At 38.4% G+C, this 19,360-nt stretch overlaps 2 protein-coding genes across 2 annotated transcripts in view; one reads left to right on the top strand and one right to left on the bottom strand.

Moving 5' to 3' along the window:
- CD47 (CD47 molecule) overlaps positions 1–13,026 on the top strand; it is a 232,563-nt gene extending 219,537 nt beyond the window's left edge. Inside the window, exon 10 of the mRNA XM_083611710.1 lies at positions 13,013–13,026. Coding sequence (XP_083467836.1) covers positions 13,013–13,019 — 7 coding nt within the window. The 3' untranslated portion in view covers positions 13,020–13,026. The remainder of the gene's footprint in view (positions 1–13,012) is intronic.
- Positions 1–19,360, bottom strand: part of BBX (BBX high mobility group box domain containing) — a 120,213-nt gene that overhangs the window by 96,035 nt on the left and 4,818 nt on the right.

Genomic DNA, 19,360 nt, shown 5'->3' on the forward strand with positions numbered 1-19,360 from the left:
GAATTGCACAAATGAGGCAAAGCTTTTCAATATAGACTGATATTTCTGTTGGATTCAGAAACTGAGCCTTCCAGACATCCGAGACCTTACTTGCCACTTGTCCCTGACACAGCCATATAACGACACCTGGAGTTATGAATGCGTAAGATGTTTCTACGCTTTACAATATGTTCTTCTTGTACAATATGTACAACTTTCTTTGCCACTTTTGTATCAAGAAACGTGTGCATATTCAGATCCAGTATTCTTGTGGACATGAAAACATCCTTAAACACAAAGGTGAAAACATGATAATTTCACAGGAATTTGTGGGGAAACCCCAATTAGCAACACCTAATGTACAGTGGTACCTCGGGTTACATATGCTTCAGGTTACATATGCTTCAGGTTACAAACTCCGCTAACCCAGAAATAGCACCTCGGGTTAAGAACTTTGCTTCAGGATGAGAACAGAAATCGTGCTCCGGCAGCGCGGCAGCAGCAGGAGGCCCAATTAGCTAAAGTGGTGTTTCAGCTTAAGAACAGTTTCAGGTTAAGAACAGACCTCCAGAACGAATTAAGTACTTAACGAATTAAGCACCATTATGCCAAGCAATAAAGAATGAATAGGTTCTGAAATTACAAAATCACATAAGTTTTGCATACCACATTAAACCTTGGTTGAAAGCAAACTATGATTTAACGGGAATTTGCTGAATGCTGGAACATGCTGCTCTAAAGTTTCTGTGGCATCCCCAACTCCTCTTGATGATGCTGCACCAGACATCGCAAGCCAGAGTCTGGATTGTTGTGCTGTCTAGAATCCAAGCTTGTTTTTTTCCTCTCTCTCTCCAAATAACTCTGAGCAGTAACTAAAGTTCATTTTTGGCTTGTTTCTCGTTGTTTGTATGGAGGGGTAAAGCTACAAGCCTAGGTTTGATAAGGTGACAAGACAGACTCAGGCTTGCTTCATTCATTGTGCGGCAGCAGCAGAAACAGAATTGTAAAAATGTTTGAGCAGAGTGTACCAACACCCTGCTTGTTCACATTAAGCAACAGTTTAGCTTATGTGTTAATGTGAAGTGTGAACCAGGTCATTGCCATGTATATTACTGCAACTTTCAACTGGTCCTAGCGGGGGGGGGGGGTACCCAAAAACCCTCCATAAGTTCTCTCTGGCTTTTGGGTATTAATGAAAGATCTGTTTTCAGAGGCATGAAATTTTCTCTCCCCTCAGTGAACACTTGTACAGGAAATTGACAATGATCAATTATTCATTCAGGATGCAGCTCTGCACTAATTTTTATGTGTTTTAGCCCATTAACTTCAATGAGACTTTCCATGCATAGCTAAGGATATTAAGATGAGAATCTTAATGTCTTCCCATATTTTGTCTATAAGAAGGTTCTCCCAATATGTTGATGCTATCAATAAGTTGATACTATCAGTTTATATCTATCTAACTGGCTTCTCGTTTATCCCTTACATATTTTTTTTTTAGATGCAGGCACATATATCCAACTATAAAAATTACATATTTAAATATCAGAACATAATAATATGACTCCCCCCCCTTGGAACAGCATCACCCAACTCAGTAGATGGTCCAGACATAATGGCAAACTGTGATTTAACACTACAGGAACAAGTCTTGAGCCCACAAACCCCTTTCTACTTCTTTGTAAAATAAATGTCTATGGTTTCTGTCTCTGTTCAGTTATCTTAGAAGTACCTTCTGTGCAAATCACGCATACTAATAATATTGGGAAGTTTTCAGTTTCTTCCAAAGGCAACAGATTTGAAATTGAGTTAGTTGAAATTACAATCAGTGCAGGAGAAAAGACTATCAAAACTGTGCTATGTGGAACAATGTCATGGTTTCACAAATGTGGATATCTCATTAAGTTATATGGTTATTCTCTTGTGCATTTTAGGTATCTGACTGCAAATAAATTGAGTTTGAAATCTGGAAATCTATGATAATTTGGCATATGTTCTGAATACCATGTTTTCTTCACCTAGGTTGCATCCAAATGTACCTAAAAATAGCTGCTGATTTCCCCCTTCTACTACTGGATGAGCCTGGCTTCATCTTGCTTTGCTCTCTATACATATACCTACCAGCAATGTAAATGTTAAAAAAGACTGGGCTCCCTCAATGCTTCAGGCAGAAACAGTTTCCCCTGAACTCAGTTCTAGAATGAATAGTATATCTGTCAATAATGTGGTCAGTGCGCTTCAAGAGCACAGCAACCACTGCTTTCAAGTGACCATCATGGGCCATATTAGGCAGAACATTGCAATATCAAAGTAAGGAATAAATACACACAGTCCTTGGTGTACAAACTACAAAACCATCACAAATATTCAAATCTATTTGATTCCCCTTCCTTTTTTAATTAATGCAGTAAAAGTGGGACTAGTCCCTCCGCAATCTCAAAACTGCCTTTAGAGGGACTCGGTTATGATAACTTGATCTCCTATCCCACCCTCTCCACCCCACCCATTACTTAACTTTCCTTATTGCTATTTGGATTGTTTAACTGGTTTTTTTTTTCTTTTTGTTGTTGTTGTCATCTTGTCTGTTTGGTGTGCTACATTATACCATGTTCTTAAACTCTGCAATTTCTGCAGTTTTACTTTGTATATGTTATCTCAAAATAGATGACGTTAACCTGCGCGGAGGATGACTTGATATAAACTGCAGTTCCTCATTGAGGCATATGATATTCTCTTTGGACTGAAGTTGTTATCCACATCAGTTTGGGGGGAGGGCAAAATCATTGATATCTGCAGATGTTCATTTACTTCTAAATTATATTCCTGTGGTATGAGGAATAACAGCAGGACAACAAAAGTGGGCTTTTTGAGCCCTATGGTTGCTAAGAGACTTATAGATTGTGAGCCTGGAAGGATAAATACCAACCATCTATTATACAATGGTCTGAGGGCCTCACTGCTCTGGCTACATTTAAACAAATATATACATTAGTTTCATATGGACCTATTTGGACATCTGGTTGGCTTAAATTAACTTATATAGTTAACTTAAGATGCAGGTACTGTACCCATAATGTGAACTGGTGATGGTTTGTTTTGTTATCAGTATTCTTTTTTTACCCCCCCCCCATTTTTATTGACATTTGTTCCTGCACATATTTATTAACATGAGTGTCATTCTCTCTTTATTTACAGTTAAAATTCTACAAAAGTGGTTAAGTTAAGTGGTTAACTAACTTTAAAAGAAAAACTTATGTATCGTGGTCAGGGCTTTTTTTCATCCGGAACTCACCAGAACCCTGTTCTGGCATCTCTCAGGTGGGCACCATTGTCATTATAATAGAACAAGGGAAGTGCTCATGGTGAGTTCTAGTGCCTCTTTTCTAGAAAAACAGAACTGGTTAATGTGTTGGACTTAAGGCTGGGGAGACCCAGGTTATCATTTTTGATTGTCCACAAGGATTAACAGGTGACCTTAGACCAGTCCCTTCTCTCAGTCTCACAGAACTGTGGTTGAAAGAGCAGGGGAAAATATATGCCTAGCATTCTGACTTCCTTGTGGGGATATTAGGACAACAAATTTTAATTCTTTGATATATTATTTAATTTGATCTGGAATAAATGTGGCAAAAGTCATACCTTAAGGCACAACACAGGCACATAAGGCCAGTTTCAGGACGTTTGTTCCCCAAGTTCTACTTTAGTGTTTTGTCAAGTCTAGTAGGTCTTTACCCTGCAACTGAACATGCTCAAAAGATACAGAGATGAACCTCTGTAGATCATAGCTGTCAACTTTCGGATTTGAAAATAAGGGATCAGCAGCCTCACCTGTCCCGCAGACAGTCTACGGGATACAGTGGTGCCTCGCAAGACGAAATTAATTCGTTCCGCGAATTTTTTCATCTAGCGAATTTTTCATCTTGCGAAGCACGAAATCCCATAGGAATGCATTGAAAATCAATTAATGCGTTCCTATGGTCAAAAAAAGTCCAAACAAAGCCAAATTTGGTACAACAAGAGTTTATTAAGTGCTCTTTAAAGTCACACATACTGTAAAGAGCATTTCAAAACTCAAACCCAGAATTTTTTTTTAAAAAAACAGCAGAGTGGCCCAATGGTCACAGAAAATCATAAAAATGCAGGGGGGAAAAACAAGCTTCCAGATTCTTGCAAACCCCTCCCCAACTGTTCCCCCAGCCACCCAGCACACAGAAATTCAAATCCAGAAATTTTTTTAAAAAACAGCAGAGTGGCCCAGTGGTCACAGAAAATCATAAAAATGCAGGGGGGGAACACAAGCTTCCAGATTCTTGCAAACCCCTCCCCAACTGTTCCCCCAGCCACCCAGCACACAGAAATTCAAATCCAGAATTTTTTTAAAAAAACAGCAGAGTGCCCCAATGGTCACAAAAAATCATAAAAATGCAGAAAAAAAACACACAAGCTTCCAGATTCTTGCAAACCCCTCCCCAACACCAAGTCCTTGAATTCCAAACACCCCAACCCAAAATCCAAAACCCCCCAAAAAAGTTTTAAAAGCTTAACTTACCAAATGGCTGCAAAAGAAGTTTTGGAAAAGCTTCAAAAATCACCAAAGTCTTTAAAAACCTCAAAAAAGGCTACTATGTACACTGCGTTCTATGAGTTGCTCCTCGAAGTCAAGTCGCAACTGTATTAACGGTGTTAAGAAAAAGGAAACAAACTTGCAAGACGTTTTCGTCTTGCGAAGCAAGCCCAAAGGGAAATTCGTCTTGCGAAGCAGCTCAAAAAACGGAAAACCCTTTCGTCTAGCGAGTTTTCCGTCTTGCGAGGCATTCGTCTTGCGGGGCACCACTGTATCAAACAATCCGGTATAGCAGCAGGAAGCGGCGCTGGAATAAGGGAATTTCCCGCAAAAAAGGGAAGGTTGACAGCTATGCTGTAGGTAAGGCTCACCAGTCTGGGGCCTACTATTTATAATGCCCACATGTTCCCACGGAAAGATTTCAAAACAATGTAGGCCCATGGCATTATCTCAGTGTTGTTAGTTCCTTTCATGTTATATTATTAAAGCTCTTTGATAGGTTTGTGGCTCTCCTCTGCTTCAGTTTCAATTTCTTGTCATGTAGCTTTTGAAGCAGGACAAAATGCTACGGAAATGGCATGCTAAATGTTAGAGAGGTAAAAGGTAAGCTCATTCCTAATATAAACCATGATTTGTCAGTGAATCAAAGCTGAGGCTACCAAAAGACAGAACATGACTGCCTCAGCTGGCACAGATGCTAGGGGGCCTGGTCGAAATCCTCCAGCTGTCTTCGCCACCCTGAGTCTCTGCTCCTGGCTGTCCCCATCCCTTAAATCTGCGTCCCAGCAGCACTGCTTGTGTGTTGCTGGCCTGGGATGGCTGGATGACTCATTTAGTCATCTTCTCCCGGAATGCCAATGACAGCACAACTGGGAAAGACCCCCTGGGAAAGATCTCTTTTAATGTAGAATGCTTTATTATGTTTTTATATATTTTTGGGGCAACCCAGTCAGATGGGCAGGGTACAACTAATAAAATCATCATCATCTGATCAAGTGACCCGGTAGAAAGACAAGACAGCCCAAGCCATGCACTCCAGCAGGTATTGGTTGCTTTGCTCACAAAATGCACACTGGCACTGCGGAATCTGTGTAAGTGGGCAGGCATCAGGTAGAATAGTGACTGAGCAGCAGCCCGTTATTTAAGAGCAAAGCTGTGGGTGCTACCTAGCCTGCTCTGCATTCCCTAAACTAGATTGCTGTTCTCAGGCAAAGCGTAGAATATATGCTGTGCAGTAGTGTTGTCATTACTGAAGTAAATGTTAACTTACTTCAGCTTCTGTATGCTGAACGGGAGGGGAAGGGGGCATCTTACCCTTCACATCAGACAACAAACTGTCTTTGGATGACACTGCCATCAATCCGCTTTTCTAGAAGAGCTTAGAAAACGAAAGCGGACCATAACCTAAATCTGAATTGTAATGACTAATGAAGAATTCCCTCCCTGTGCTTCTAGATAGCACACCCACTAATGTTTCCATAGTATAAAGGCAAGAATACAAATCCAACCTAATTTAAACGAACTATAGACTACAGTATTAAGCACAACTTAAGCATCCTCAACATACTTTCCCAAGCAATAGTTTTGTGTGCAGAAAGAAATAAAATGTTATTACATATAGTTATACAATATTTCTAAATTGTAAATCTGTTGCTCTTTTTTGAATGCATGAATTCATTATTATTATTTTTAAAAAACCAACTAGGCAGTTGGTACTCTTTGTGGATCAAGTGACTTGCATGGGAAATTTCACTCCAAAAGCTGTGTGGTTTGGAATGTGCTGCATATAGCAAAACAGGTTTGCTATGGGATTTTTTTTTTTATCAACTTGAGCCATCCATCTCACTTTGAGAAGAATAACATGCATGGATTGAGGATATTATTGTTGTTCTTACTACAAAATGCATCTCAGAAACTGTTAGAATGTGAACTAGAACAGAAAGGAAGGCAGGGGGAAAATAATTTTACTGTTAAAATATTTACTAGAAATATAAAACAGATATACTCCGGCAGAATGGTGATTATGAAGCAGGCTTCAGATCAGTGTGAACCTTTTAAGTTACGGAGACCATGACATTTTGAGGCAAGTGTTCGGTGCTATTATTTAAGATTGCAAACCATTTGCTCCAGAAAATGACCTATTAATCCACTGATTTCAGCAAGACTTTTCTGGTCACATTAGCTAGTTTGAAGCTTGGTCTAAACTATCACAATTTAAATCAAGATTAGAAAATGCTACTATGGAGTCCTGTGCACTGCACTTTACTACAGAAACAGTGGGGATATGGGCTTTCAAATAGTTGTTCCAATGATTAAAAGCAAGTTTCACAAGCAGCAAGCCATGACTTGGGTTATATATATATATATATATATATATATATATATATATATATATCACTTAATTTTGTGCATGCACCAAGCAAACTTTGTATAAGACACACATAAAGTAAATGCAGCTAAATAGTGCATACGTTTTTATGTTTTCCAAAACCCTTCATCAGACTAGATGGCAAACAGAGAGGTTGGGGTAGAGGAGAATTTTGGCTGATAGTAAAACTGTGAGTTTGCATCTGGTAAGTGTTAAGGCTGGACGCAAGTGGTGCTGTGGTCTAAACCACTGAGCCTTTCGGGCTTGCCAATCAAGAGGTCGGTGGTTTGAGTCCCCCCGATAGGTGAGCTCCCGTTGCTCGGTCCCAGCTCCTGCCAACCTAGCAGTTCGAAAGCAAGCAGATAAATAGGTACCGCTCCGGCAGGAAAGTAAACGGCGTTTCTGTGTGCTGCTCTGGTTTTGCCAGAAGCAGCTTAGTCATGCTGGCCACATGACCCGGAAAAACTGTCTGCGGACAAACGCCAGCTCCCTTGGCCTGTAAAGCGAGATGAGCGTTGGAACCCTAGTCGTCTGCGACTGGACTTAACTGTCAGGGGTCCTTTACCTTTAAGTGTTAAAGCAGAATGTGGGCGGAGGTAGCAGACATTCAAATGAGGCTCTTTTAGGTGCTTTGCGGGTACCAGGTTGCACCAAGGCCTGCAGGGAAGAAGGAACATAACAATGGTTTATTCCCATAACAATCAACCATTGTTAAATTCCTTTTTCCCAGCAGCCTTGGTACAACCTGTTTTTAAGATTTATTTAAGCTTACTGTTTAATTAGTTTGATCTTATACAACACTTTTCAATGGTTCTAGAAAATAGTCTACTCAGCTAATGCCGCACATATCATCTATGTCTAGAGGCAGAACTCTAATAACACAGTACTATGCACACATTTACTTAGAAGTTAGGTTCTGCTGTGCTCAATAGGGCTCTCATTGCTTAGAAAGTGTATACAGGATTACAGGCTTGGAACAAGAAAATACACTAATCCTAAATATTATTTTTTTGCATTAAAGATTTTAAAACATCTCTGTCCATAGTAAAATAGTAGAAATTAGCACCTAAAATTGTAGCGGCAATAAGCCTAACTGACACCTCACAGTGAGGTTGATATCTATTATCATGCACACCATAAGCACAACTATGGTGTATCACATAATACAATTGTGCAGAACAAGGAGTAAGTTTAGCAAAATCAACAAAAAAAAGTCTCAAGCAAGTTACCCGAAGCTAAAAGAAAAATCTTATAAATATTAATATAAATATGGCAATCAGTTAGATATTAAGTATGTAAAAATGATGCATCAACATAGTTCCCCAAATTTAAAATCTGCACATCACCTAAGTATCCAGGCAGCTCTGTTTTATATATTTCAGAGAGAGAGAAAGTAACAAGTAAAAAAGTTAATCAAGAGTGGGAGGAATCTCCCGATACAGCTTCTGGGCTATCACTAATGTCAGAATTTCTCACTAATTTATCAACTAAATATTTAGTTTCACAGAACAACTCTTGTTTATAACTAGAGGTTAGGAAAATTCTTTCTACTGTTGTTATAAATGTCATTGAACTGATGTATCAAAAGGGCCTGAAAGCGTAGTGAAATTAAATTCATTTAGTGTATTTCATACAACACAGAAATTCTCTTTGGAATTCATTGCCAGAAGCTGTTGTAAATAACAAAGATCAACAATGTGAGTGGGATAATTAAGAGAAATAGTCTTAACACACTAGCTGAAGTTAGGAATTCCTATGGCTCATAACTAATCTTATCACGGCATACACATTCTTGTTGAGACATAGTTTCTCAAACTTTGGGTGCCACTAGAGAAAACAGGAGAGTATGGGCAGACTCAAAACTATTTTGCATGTCTTATTGGTGACAGCATTTTATGAAGTGTGAGTCACACAACTCCAATGGGAGTACTGAGTGTCTCTGACTGTACTGTGCTGTTCCAAATTTCATCAAATTGGAATATAAAGTGGCAAAAGGAGAGGATATGGAATCAGGCAAACAGTAAAGGAAATGAAAATAAAGGGGAAAGTGGGGAGATTGTACATATAGTTGCTTCTAGAAAACTTGCAAACAGTGATTAAACAGATTAATTCCTCACCTGGTCCTGAGCAATATAGGGACTTTACATGTTAGTAGCAACACCTTGGACTTGGCCCAGTAGCAAACTGGCAGCCAGTGTAAACCCGAGAAGCAAGGTTTTATATGCTGGTGACAGCTTGTCCCACAAGTAATCTAGTTGTTACATTTTGCAGTAGCTGGAACTTCTGGATCAAGCCCACGCAGAGTTCCACATAGAGTGGAGCAAAGTTTGTGCAGTAATCTAACTGCAGTAATCCTACCGGGGTTACCAATGCATGGACAACTGTGGCTTATTACTTTCTCTGACAACAGAGTCTCACACAAACTTCCAAATTCTGTATGTAAAACACATGTGAAAAGAATAATGTTTAATAGTACAAAGGTGCCCCATGGTTTGGGTTTCGGGATCAAGCCAGACCGTGGACAAGTTGCTACTTGGCATTAGTCTCAAATCAATAAATTTGGCTTGGCTATATCAAAAGAGAACAATCAGTTTGTGAGCTACCTTCTATTCACAAACTATGGGATACAGTCCTCAACCAGTTCCCACTGGTGTACTTTTGGCATTAATTACTGTAAGGGTTTATTACCACTGCCATTGAGTATCACCAGTGACATACCAGCAGTAGTAACAAAGACAAGCAGGGTAAAGTACTATGTGAAATACATATGAAATACTGTCTGGCAGAAAAGTAATAAAACTGAAATAAAAAGCATGGATTTGATGGAAATACAGAATTTGATTTCATAATCTTCTATTTATGCTTGTGAACAGCTGACCAGCCATTGTCTGATCTAGCAAACCTCTTCTTAGCTTCTTATAGCTGATATAGCTTGATATATATGCTTTGAGAAACATCTCCTGAAAAGAACAAGGACTGCCAAGTCCCCCCATGGCAAGTGCACCTGAGCTTTTAATAGCTGCATGGCTTAGTAAGTGATTTTCTTTTAATTCTGCCAGAAATCTTGAAGAAACGGAAGCAACTCCAAGATGCAGTCCTTTTTCCAATTTTTGCATAGGACAATGAATAATATGTCATCATATAGATATTTTTTCCTGTTTCTACCTTTGATGATTTCTACTTACAATCATTACATTCCTTTTTCATCACATACATTTCCCATGAAACCTGGAAATCTAATATCAACATTTAATTTGCTCACTAATTGGTACACCTGCCTCAAATCAGTAATGGATTGTGCTGCAATCCGTAGTCTTTAAAAGAAAACAGACGACAACCTGCTACTACTACTACTACTACTACTACTACTACTACTACTACTGTTCATAAAATCTCAGGGTGGTTCACCTACATTTTATTTCCTAAGATTATAGCCACCATGGAATCAGTTCCATCAGCAAAGCGATTTATAGGATAGAGTACTATATACTCATCCCAAAACCAGCATAAAATAAACAAGTTTCATCACAGCTCTACTCTGGGATTGGGGGCGGGGAGAGACTTTTACAGTACTTTATATTTTATGGATTTTTTTCCATTTCATACATTCTTTTAGTAACCATGTATGGATGCCAAATGCATATAAATATTAGGTGGGTTTAGTAGTTTCAATTTTTTTAGCTTTGTTTACTAAATATAAGTAAAATAAATAAAGAATCATAACCTGCACCAGAAAATTTTCCAATTCAAACTTTTCCAGAAAGCCTACATTATTTATTTGTTTAGCAAAACTGACATACCACTTGATTTTAAGAAAACCTCCAAGTGGTTAACAAAATTATAAAACAAAACAAAATTATTGATTAAAAAATGGTTAAAAGCAGGTATTTCAAAACATTCAAAAGATTATTAAAACCAACAGTAGCTAAAAAGAGATAGAACATACACAACTGCTTCACGTGTGGATACACTTGCCTAAATGTTTTAAGCAGGCAACGAGAAAAGCAAGCAACATCACGGGCTGTTCTATGTTTACTTCCTGCTACTGAATGCAATTGCTGCACAAATGCACTTTCAAGGTGCACATGCAGCAAAATAATATAAGTCTGTTACATTTATTAGCATTATTAGTTTCATAATTTAGCCTACCTTTCTAACACAGAGGGCCTAGAAGGCAGTCAACAATAATTGTTGAAACAAGACTTATCCTTTTAGAGATATTTATAAGGGGGTGTTGGATTGGGGAAAATGGGGGGGCTGGAGGGCAGAGAAGAGAAAGTGGAAGTCTTGTTGTGCAGGTTGATTCCCACCATACAAGCAGACAAACATCATTAGATGCTGCCCAATTTGAATACAAAACAAAACTCAAAATCAACAAAATCAGAAGCAGCATAAATGTAACAAAATAAAAAACTCACTGCACCCCAAAGTTATGCAAAAACCAAACACAAATATCCAACAGCTCAGAGGGCGGGTTACAACAATGTAAAATTCAGAATAAAAAATAGTTAAACAAATTACAGTCTCAGAAATAGCATGCATCCTGAAGATGCACAACTCAGGTGTCAAAGGCCCCGGTTAAACATTGAGTGTTCACTGAAAGCTGTACAGTGAAGGTGTCAGATGCATGTCTGTGGGAAGGTAATTCGTCAACTTTTAGGCATTTTGAACATGCAAATTTGAAAAATCTGAGTCTAAATCTTTACTTTTTTTAACTGTCCCCACCTCCATGCTGTTCATGTAGAAAGTAAATAATGACATTTCTGAAATTGCAAAAATATATGCTAAAGCTGCATACTTCTCTGATACACCAGTGCCAATAAAAAAATAAAACAGTTACTGAAAAATTATTGATAGCTATCCACCATCCACCATGTGTGTTCTCCTCACTGCATATCCACAAAACAATCCATCTCTCTTAAGTATGTTACTCCAGAGTCTTTAAAATGTTTACCACAAAGTCTGAAGTCTTTCAGATTAATTAGCCAGTACAAAAAGTTTTAGATTGTTTGTTCTCCCACAAAACATTGATATGCTCCTGATATACCCTATCCACCTATATTTATATATATTCTCCATTTAATGAAGGAAGCTACTTGGATCTGCTGATTCTGCTCTACACTACAATGCAAATGTCTTGCTTCCAAAGCAATAAACATTCAGAAATGCATAAGGGAATCTTTCTACTAATCCTTTATTTTTTTCTAAAAATGTCAGCGGCAACCGTCAAACCAGAAAAAGTAAGTGTTGGGGGGCCGGCTTCAAGACATTGGGGGTAGGCTTAATTCGGAAGCAAGGCCTAAAAGACTTTGTGAAGAATGGAAGTAGGCAAATTATGAATTTGGATGGTGCAAAAGCTTTTCCGTAAATTTGAAAGCAAGAGCATATGTACATGAGCCACATTTAAGAAACTAGAAGGCCATAGGATCTTAAGCAGCCAAGCTTTAGATGAACCAGCCATGTTTATGGCAGCTATGAAATCTCTTACTTAGCAGGGAGCAGGCTGGAGTAAAAAGTTCATGTACTGGGTGGTAGTCAATTAAGTTGTATTCAGTCAGTGTAGACCCACTGAAATTAATGGACCTAACTTACATCATGTTCATTTATTTCAATGTTTTCATTCTGAGTAAAACTTAGTTTAATACCATCCATTATATATGCAGATACCTACATGTGTAACATCTTACGAAGCAACACGTAATTGGAAAAATTTCATTCTATCCATCTTTAAGATTCATAACTTATCTTTCAGTCAAGTTCTCCTCAATGTGCATGTGCCACACATTAAAATAATGCAAGAATAAAATATAAAGGGTAGGATCCAGAAAGGTGTGAGTGGAGGCAATTAAGTTGTAGCACTTTTCCATAAGTGCTAGTGGGAGCTTTTTACAACCAAGTATCTACAGTTGTGTCACACTCTGAGAAGCCAATGCATGATCCAGCCTGTAGTGTAAAAGTGTATTGCACTTAGACATGTGATGCAATTAAAACAACTAACAACTCACAGTAGATAATAATGACGACTCACATAATAACTGTGTAATTTTTTTTCCATTAAAAGTTTGAGTAAAAAAGCTCAGTTTTTACTTAGTGCCTAAAAGAAACTAAAGCAATCACTGAGCCAACATGTTTGGGCAAGGTGCTCTCTAGTTAGGATGTCATTTTAGTACTGGTCATCATCTTTTCTGCCGTCAGGCTAGCTCCCAGAACGCACACCAAGAGAGATGTGGAAAGCACAGCTTTAAAGGCTGTGTTTTCTTGGGTCAGCAGCATGGCTTGGTATATTATACAAGTCCATATTATACTACTAAATACTTGAAACTAGATGTATCATAAGGGAATATTCATCAGTGTAAGCAGGATCAGCTGCAATTGCCACTGAGCAGAACCTTGTGGGGAAAGGGCTTGATGCCAGATACTGTTGTACTACCACTCCCATCATGCCTAGTCAGCTTAGACAACGGTCAGGGATGATGGGAGTTGTAGGCTGCCCTAAAGCAATGTGCTTATGCCTGCATCACCAGTGTAGACAAAATGTCACAAAATAACTACAGTCGTACCTTGGTTTTCGAACAGAATGCATTCTGGTAATCCGTTTGACTTCCAAAACGTTCAGAAACCAAGGCACGGCTTCCAATTGGCTGCAGTAGCATCCTGCAGCCAATCGGAAGCCGCACTGGATATTCGGCTTCCGAGGCAAAGTTCGCAAACTGGAATGCCTACGTCCAGGTTTGCGACGTTCGAGTTCCAAGTTGTTTGTGAACTAAGCTGTTCAAAAACCCAGATACAACTGTATTACATTCCCCCCCCCCCCGAGATTTGTTGATTTCTATAATTAGACTACTGTAACTGCCTCAAAAAAGTTTCCAAAACCAATAATTAGTCAAGAATGCAACAGATAGCCTTTTGCCATTGGGAGCATCAAAGTGCCACTTTACAAAAGCTGCACTGGTTTCCATTCCATTTCCAAGCAAAATTTAAATTTCCAAGCAGCCTTTAAAACCCTGAATGGCTTGAAACCAATATACTTCAATGACCACCTTCACCCACAGAATCCTGCCCACTCATTATAAACTGTTGGACAGGCTCCACCCTGACCCCTAGTGCTAGCTAAGGCCTGACTGGGTGGAATGCAAAAGTGCATGAAGTTGCACCTAAATTATGAAATTCTGTTTGACCGCCTCGTTTGGTCTGTCACAGTCTGCAGTACTTTTTCTGGCAAGCACTGTCCTGCCAGGTTGATGGAATGCTACTCACTTTTCCTCCTTTTTTTCCTGTATCACTTTATCTCTTTTTAATAAAATGTTTAAAAAGTTTATGGATCCTTGTTTTTAAATCATTTTTATCTACTTGCTATCCCCCTTTCAGTTTTATTGTTTTTAAAAAACACATAACAACTGCAAGTCTGCATTACTTTGCAAACTAGCACATAATTTGGTCCTAAGAACTCACATCACATGATCATTGTGACAATGAATAAAGATTGGGAAGAATGTTAATTCTATTTCCCAATCAACCTGTCCAGGGCTGAACAGTCCTATCTTCTCCTTTCAAGTTAACTATGAATGCAAATTTTTATTGCACCTTGATTAAAATTTGCTTGGGACTGATGTCGATGCATGCAGGGGGACAGGGAAATAAAGTTGCTTTGTGGCAAATATTTGGGGCCCATTAGTTAGCTAGCTCTAAAGTAGAGTGATTATAATTAAACCTGCCTATTTCCTTTGAGTTTTATGAAAACAAATCAACTCTGATCCAAGAACTAGGCAATTAATTTGGCTTACTATTGTGTATATACCCTGCCTTACGTATATACCCCTGGAAGTTACCGTATTTTCTGCTCTATAAGACTCACTTTTTCCCTCCTAAAAAGTAAGGGGAAATGTGTGTGCGTCTTATGGAGCGAATGCAGGCCGCGCAGCTATCCCAGAAGCCAGAACAGCAAGAGGGATTGCTGCTTTCACTGCGCAGCGATCCCTCTTGCTGTTCTGGCTTCTGAGATTCAGAATATTTTTTTTCTTGTTTTCCTCCTCCAAAAACTAGGTGCGTCTTGTGGTCTGGTGCGTCTTATAGAGCGAAAAATATATAAGATTATCTCTCATACAGGCACAGACTAGAGCCAGACCTGCTTATCTTAGTTTCTCCCAAGGTTTCTGCTTCATGAGTTTTCAGGTCATACAAATACATCAGATGCAGTATTTCCACTACACCAGTAAATTATCAGAAACTATAGATAGGACACTGTAAGTGTATTCACTTGTGCAAATATTTAGAACTAAAGTATAAAAGCCATTATAGAGTTCACTGTAAACTCCCTTGAAGACCTGTAATGTTGTTTTGCACTGGGGTTTTTTAATCTGTAAAAGAAAATAACACTTCAGTGTTTCTATTTCTTAATAGCTTACTGTAGGAATGAATCCAGTTGGAGTCCATCCACTGATGGACTCTGATCCAGCTGGATTTTCCATTGGCAAAATAAGAAACAAGGCAATATTTCTCTCTGTACCATCCCACAATACCTCCTACTGTGTTGCAAAGGGTACCCCAACCATCTAGAACAGATTTTGGAGGGCTGGGGAGAGGTGGAAGGGATTGCTGAAGGCCACCTCAAATTCCTGTCCTGTTGACAGATATCTGTATTGGTTCTAAGAGCCTTCTGTCAGTCAATAGAGGGATACCAATTGTATGCAACAGCCATTAAAGAAAAATACACTATAGATTTGAATCCAGACATAGTAGTAGTTGAAATAGGCCTACTGGGTGGTATTCAAGTTTTACTCAAAGTAGACTGACTGAAATTACAGGACGTAATTTCACTAGTAAAACTTAGTTGAATACCATATATTGAACACAATTCTCTTGATTTCAATGGGTCTACTCCAAATGACTGTGTCTGGGTCAAGCCCATTTCATACAAGAAAATATATCTACAGGGCTAAATGGCTAAATAAATTAACTAGAAAGATTCTTAAATATACAATGAATTGTTTAAATCAAGCCAAGTCACACATTTAAGTAGCAATAGTTCCTTACTAGTGATGAAAATCTGGGAGCAATTAGATCACAAAATTGACAGCAATGATACAACCCAATAAAGTAAGCAAACGGAAAATGACCAAATGAATATCAAAAGTTCTGTACATTAAAAGGGAACTGGATATCACTAATATAGGTTTAGGAAATAAACTGCAATAATACAGCATTTTTTTCTATGTATTGAATGATATGTAAAACAGGAATTATGAGTTTATTTTTGTTAGTTGATTATAATGGGTAGAGAATTATATACAAAGATGTTGTATTCTATATGTTTATATAATAAAAATCAGAGGGGAAATGAGCAAAAGTTAAAATTACACATAAATTTGTTTCACCTTAGCCACTATATGTGCACAAGTAACAAACACAAGAAAATAAATATAAAGAATTCTTATATGGTTTGCACATATATAAATCATTACAAAATGATTTATACAAATCTCTGATGAAACACTTTGCATCGTAGGTATCAAATGTTCAGTTACAAGGCCCAATGAACTATGCAGCAGAAGAGCACAATTCTCTATTTTACTTTGGCAATACAATACGTAATACAAGGAGATAAAAGCCTGTTTTCAAATGTATTTTTTAAAGCTGCTTTCAGACATCTGGAAAATTATCCTAAATTAGTCTAAATATGGATTTCCTCCGGGTCAACTCCATGATGTCTAAAAGCAATTGTCCTTTGATTCATCTCAGGGCATTTACTTTCTAACCCTAGGGGTCATTCTGAAACAGAACGAAGCTTCTCAAGTAACTGCTCTGTACTTGCAAACTCCTGTAATAACCTAGATATGGAATCTTCATTTTTTTTTACACTCAGGAGCTTCTGCTGACTTACAATGAAGTTGCTCAATAAATTGAGCACAAAAGGCCTACAGCAGGACGATGACAAATTAAGTCAGTTATTAGCAAAGTTCACCTTTGAAGCTTTCAGAACTACCGTATTGACAGCCAGAAGAGGGTTTGGACACAAGTCTTACATGACCTAAAATCTCACCATTCTCTTCTCTGTTACAGCTTAAACTATAATTTGCTTAAATAGTTATGCATCAAAGATGCCTGAGGGTCCATTTATTGATTTGAGTGTTATACCCACCTACACCAATATCTGCAGATATTATTTATGCATTTATGCCCATGGGGCATAATCTAGAAAAGTAAGATACACCAGAATCCCATAGAGTTCTATAAGATTTCCTTCAAAGGAAATGTACATAGGAAACCAACTTTATTTACTTAACTGTACTAAATATCACTGATTTCAGTGAGACAAGCCTCATTTGCTCTGGTTTCCACCCGTGAAGAGCCATAAGAGTCATAAAAATATGCCCGCCTGATGTTTGCCTACACATTCAGTAAAGCACAAATCTGAAGTACATATTTGGAGGTGCAGGACCATGAAACTACTGCACTTCCTTTTAAAATGTAACAATATTGACAGGTTTAAGGTAAGCAACCTGTTTGATTAAAGTTGTTGTTAATTCGATTTATACCTCCCTTTATCAAAAGAACACATTTTATGGAGCACAATAATGATCAACAGAATAGTAATAATAATATTAATAGTAGTAACAACAGCAGCAGCAGCAGCCCCCACCGGCAGTTTTAACAGGCCGTAATTATTTTATGGCCAAAAGCCTGGGTAAAGAGGAATGAATGTTTTAGCCTGATGCCTAATGATATGTAATGATGGTACCAGGAGAACGTCTCTGGGGAGAGCATTCTACAGATGGGGAGCTACCACCGAAAAGACCCACTCTCGTGATGCCACCCTCCGAACCTCTTCGGGAGAAGCAACATGGAGAAGCACATTGGATGACAAGTGCAGGGTCCAGGGCAGTTCATATGGGAAGAGGCAATTCTTAAGGTACTGAGGGTATGAGACATGTAAGGCTTTATATGTCAACACAAGCACTTTGAATTGGGCCCAGAAACTAATTGCCAGCCCATGTAGTCAGGGGGCAGGATTGGAACATATGCTCAAACTGTCTTGCCCCTGTGAGTAACCTGGCTGCTGAATTCTGCACCAGCTGAAGTTTCAGAACCGACTTCAGAAGCAGCCCCACATATAATGCATTGCAGTAATCCAGACATGGAGAATCCTCTGAGGCTTTGCATGGCTATCATATCTGGGAGCAATAGTGGACAAGCTGAATATGTGCCAATAGACCCCAGAAACAGGAAACACAGTTTTTCTAGCAGTGGAGCTACTGTTCCTTTTCAGGATGCCTGCTTACCGGCGTTCAAAAGGTAGAATAACGACAAAGTGCAAAGGATAAGTGCAGTCAGCTATACAACACTCATCTATAAGCAAGAAGCTCAAAAGTGTCTGGATGACAGCTATCAGAGACCACTGCATTATACAATTAAGTATCATATCATTTTATATATATATATATATATATATATATATATATATATATATATATATAATGAAAAGCTATTAATAATGTTCAATCTAATTGAGGAGTTCATAAAGTTCCAAAATGATAAATTATAGCTCTCTGAAGAACAGATGGGGATAGAATGGAATGCAGGAAAGCAAAATGGCAGAACTGCAAAACAGTTTGAAGAACTCTGGGTATGCAAGAGTAATAATACCTGCCAAGCCTCAGGACATTTTACCCAACGATGCCTAAAGCATGGACATGACATGTTACTTTAAAACAATCAGCAATATTCCAAATTTTGTTGAAGAAACATACCGGATTTGAGTTTATACACTAGTTGAATTAAATACCAGTTTGCTAAGTGCTGGAACAATACCAGAGTGAATAAAATGAATAAGTTAGCTAAAGAACACTACTTTCAAATCTAGAAGATATTACCAATACAACATACAGCTTATTACCAAAGTTTACTGCAACGATAAGGGAAAGATAGTTTGAATTCTACTATTTTGTTCACTGTTCTTGCTCTGTCCCTGGCAAAACTGGTGTCATTGGGAAAGATCTATTTACGTTAGTCTGTTATGCTACTGGTGTGTTCTATAGCACTGCCCCTTATGTACATTCTTCATGTGTGTAGTTTTTGGGGTTTAAATATCTCTACTCATGCTGATGTGTTATGTTTGCAACATTCCACCAGAACAAGGAAGGATCCTGGTCCTGTCCACAGAGATATAATTTCACTTGGTGCCATTAACTTCAATGTTTCATTTGTACCATCTTATCTTCTCCATCCATATCATAGTTATGCACTGCCTTGCAATGCTCAAAAGGAAAATATTGCACTAGTATACATAGATGGCTTCACCAGCGGAACATGTTTTTTATATAGTACTGTGCTGGTATAAAGGCCCCTGCAATCTTCCCTCTCCACTTTCAGTCTTGCAGAACACGCTGCCTTTTAAATAAGTGAAGCAGCTGGAAAACAGTAAGGTTATTGCTCTCCTCTGTCCATATCCA

This window comes from Podarcis filfolensis (assembly GCF_964270895.1).
Source record: "Podarcis filfolensis genome assembly, chromosome: 4".
Classification (NCBI taxonomy): domain Eukaryota; kingdom Metazoa; phylum Chordata; class Lepidosauria; order Squamata; family Lacertidae; genus Podarcis; species Podarcis filfolensis.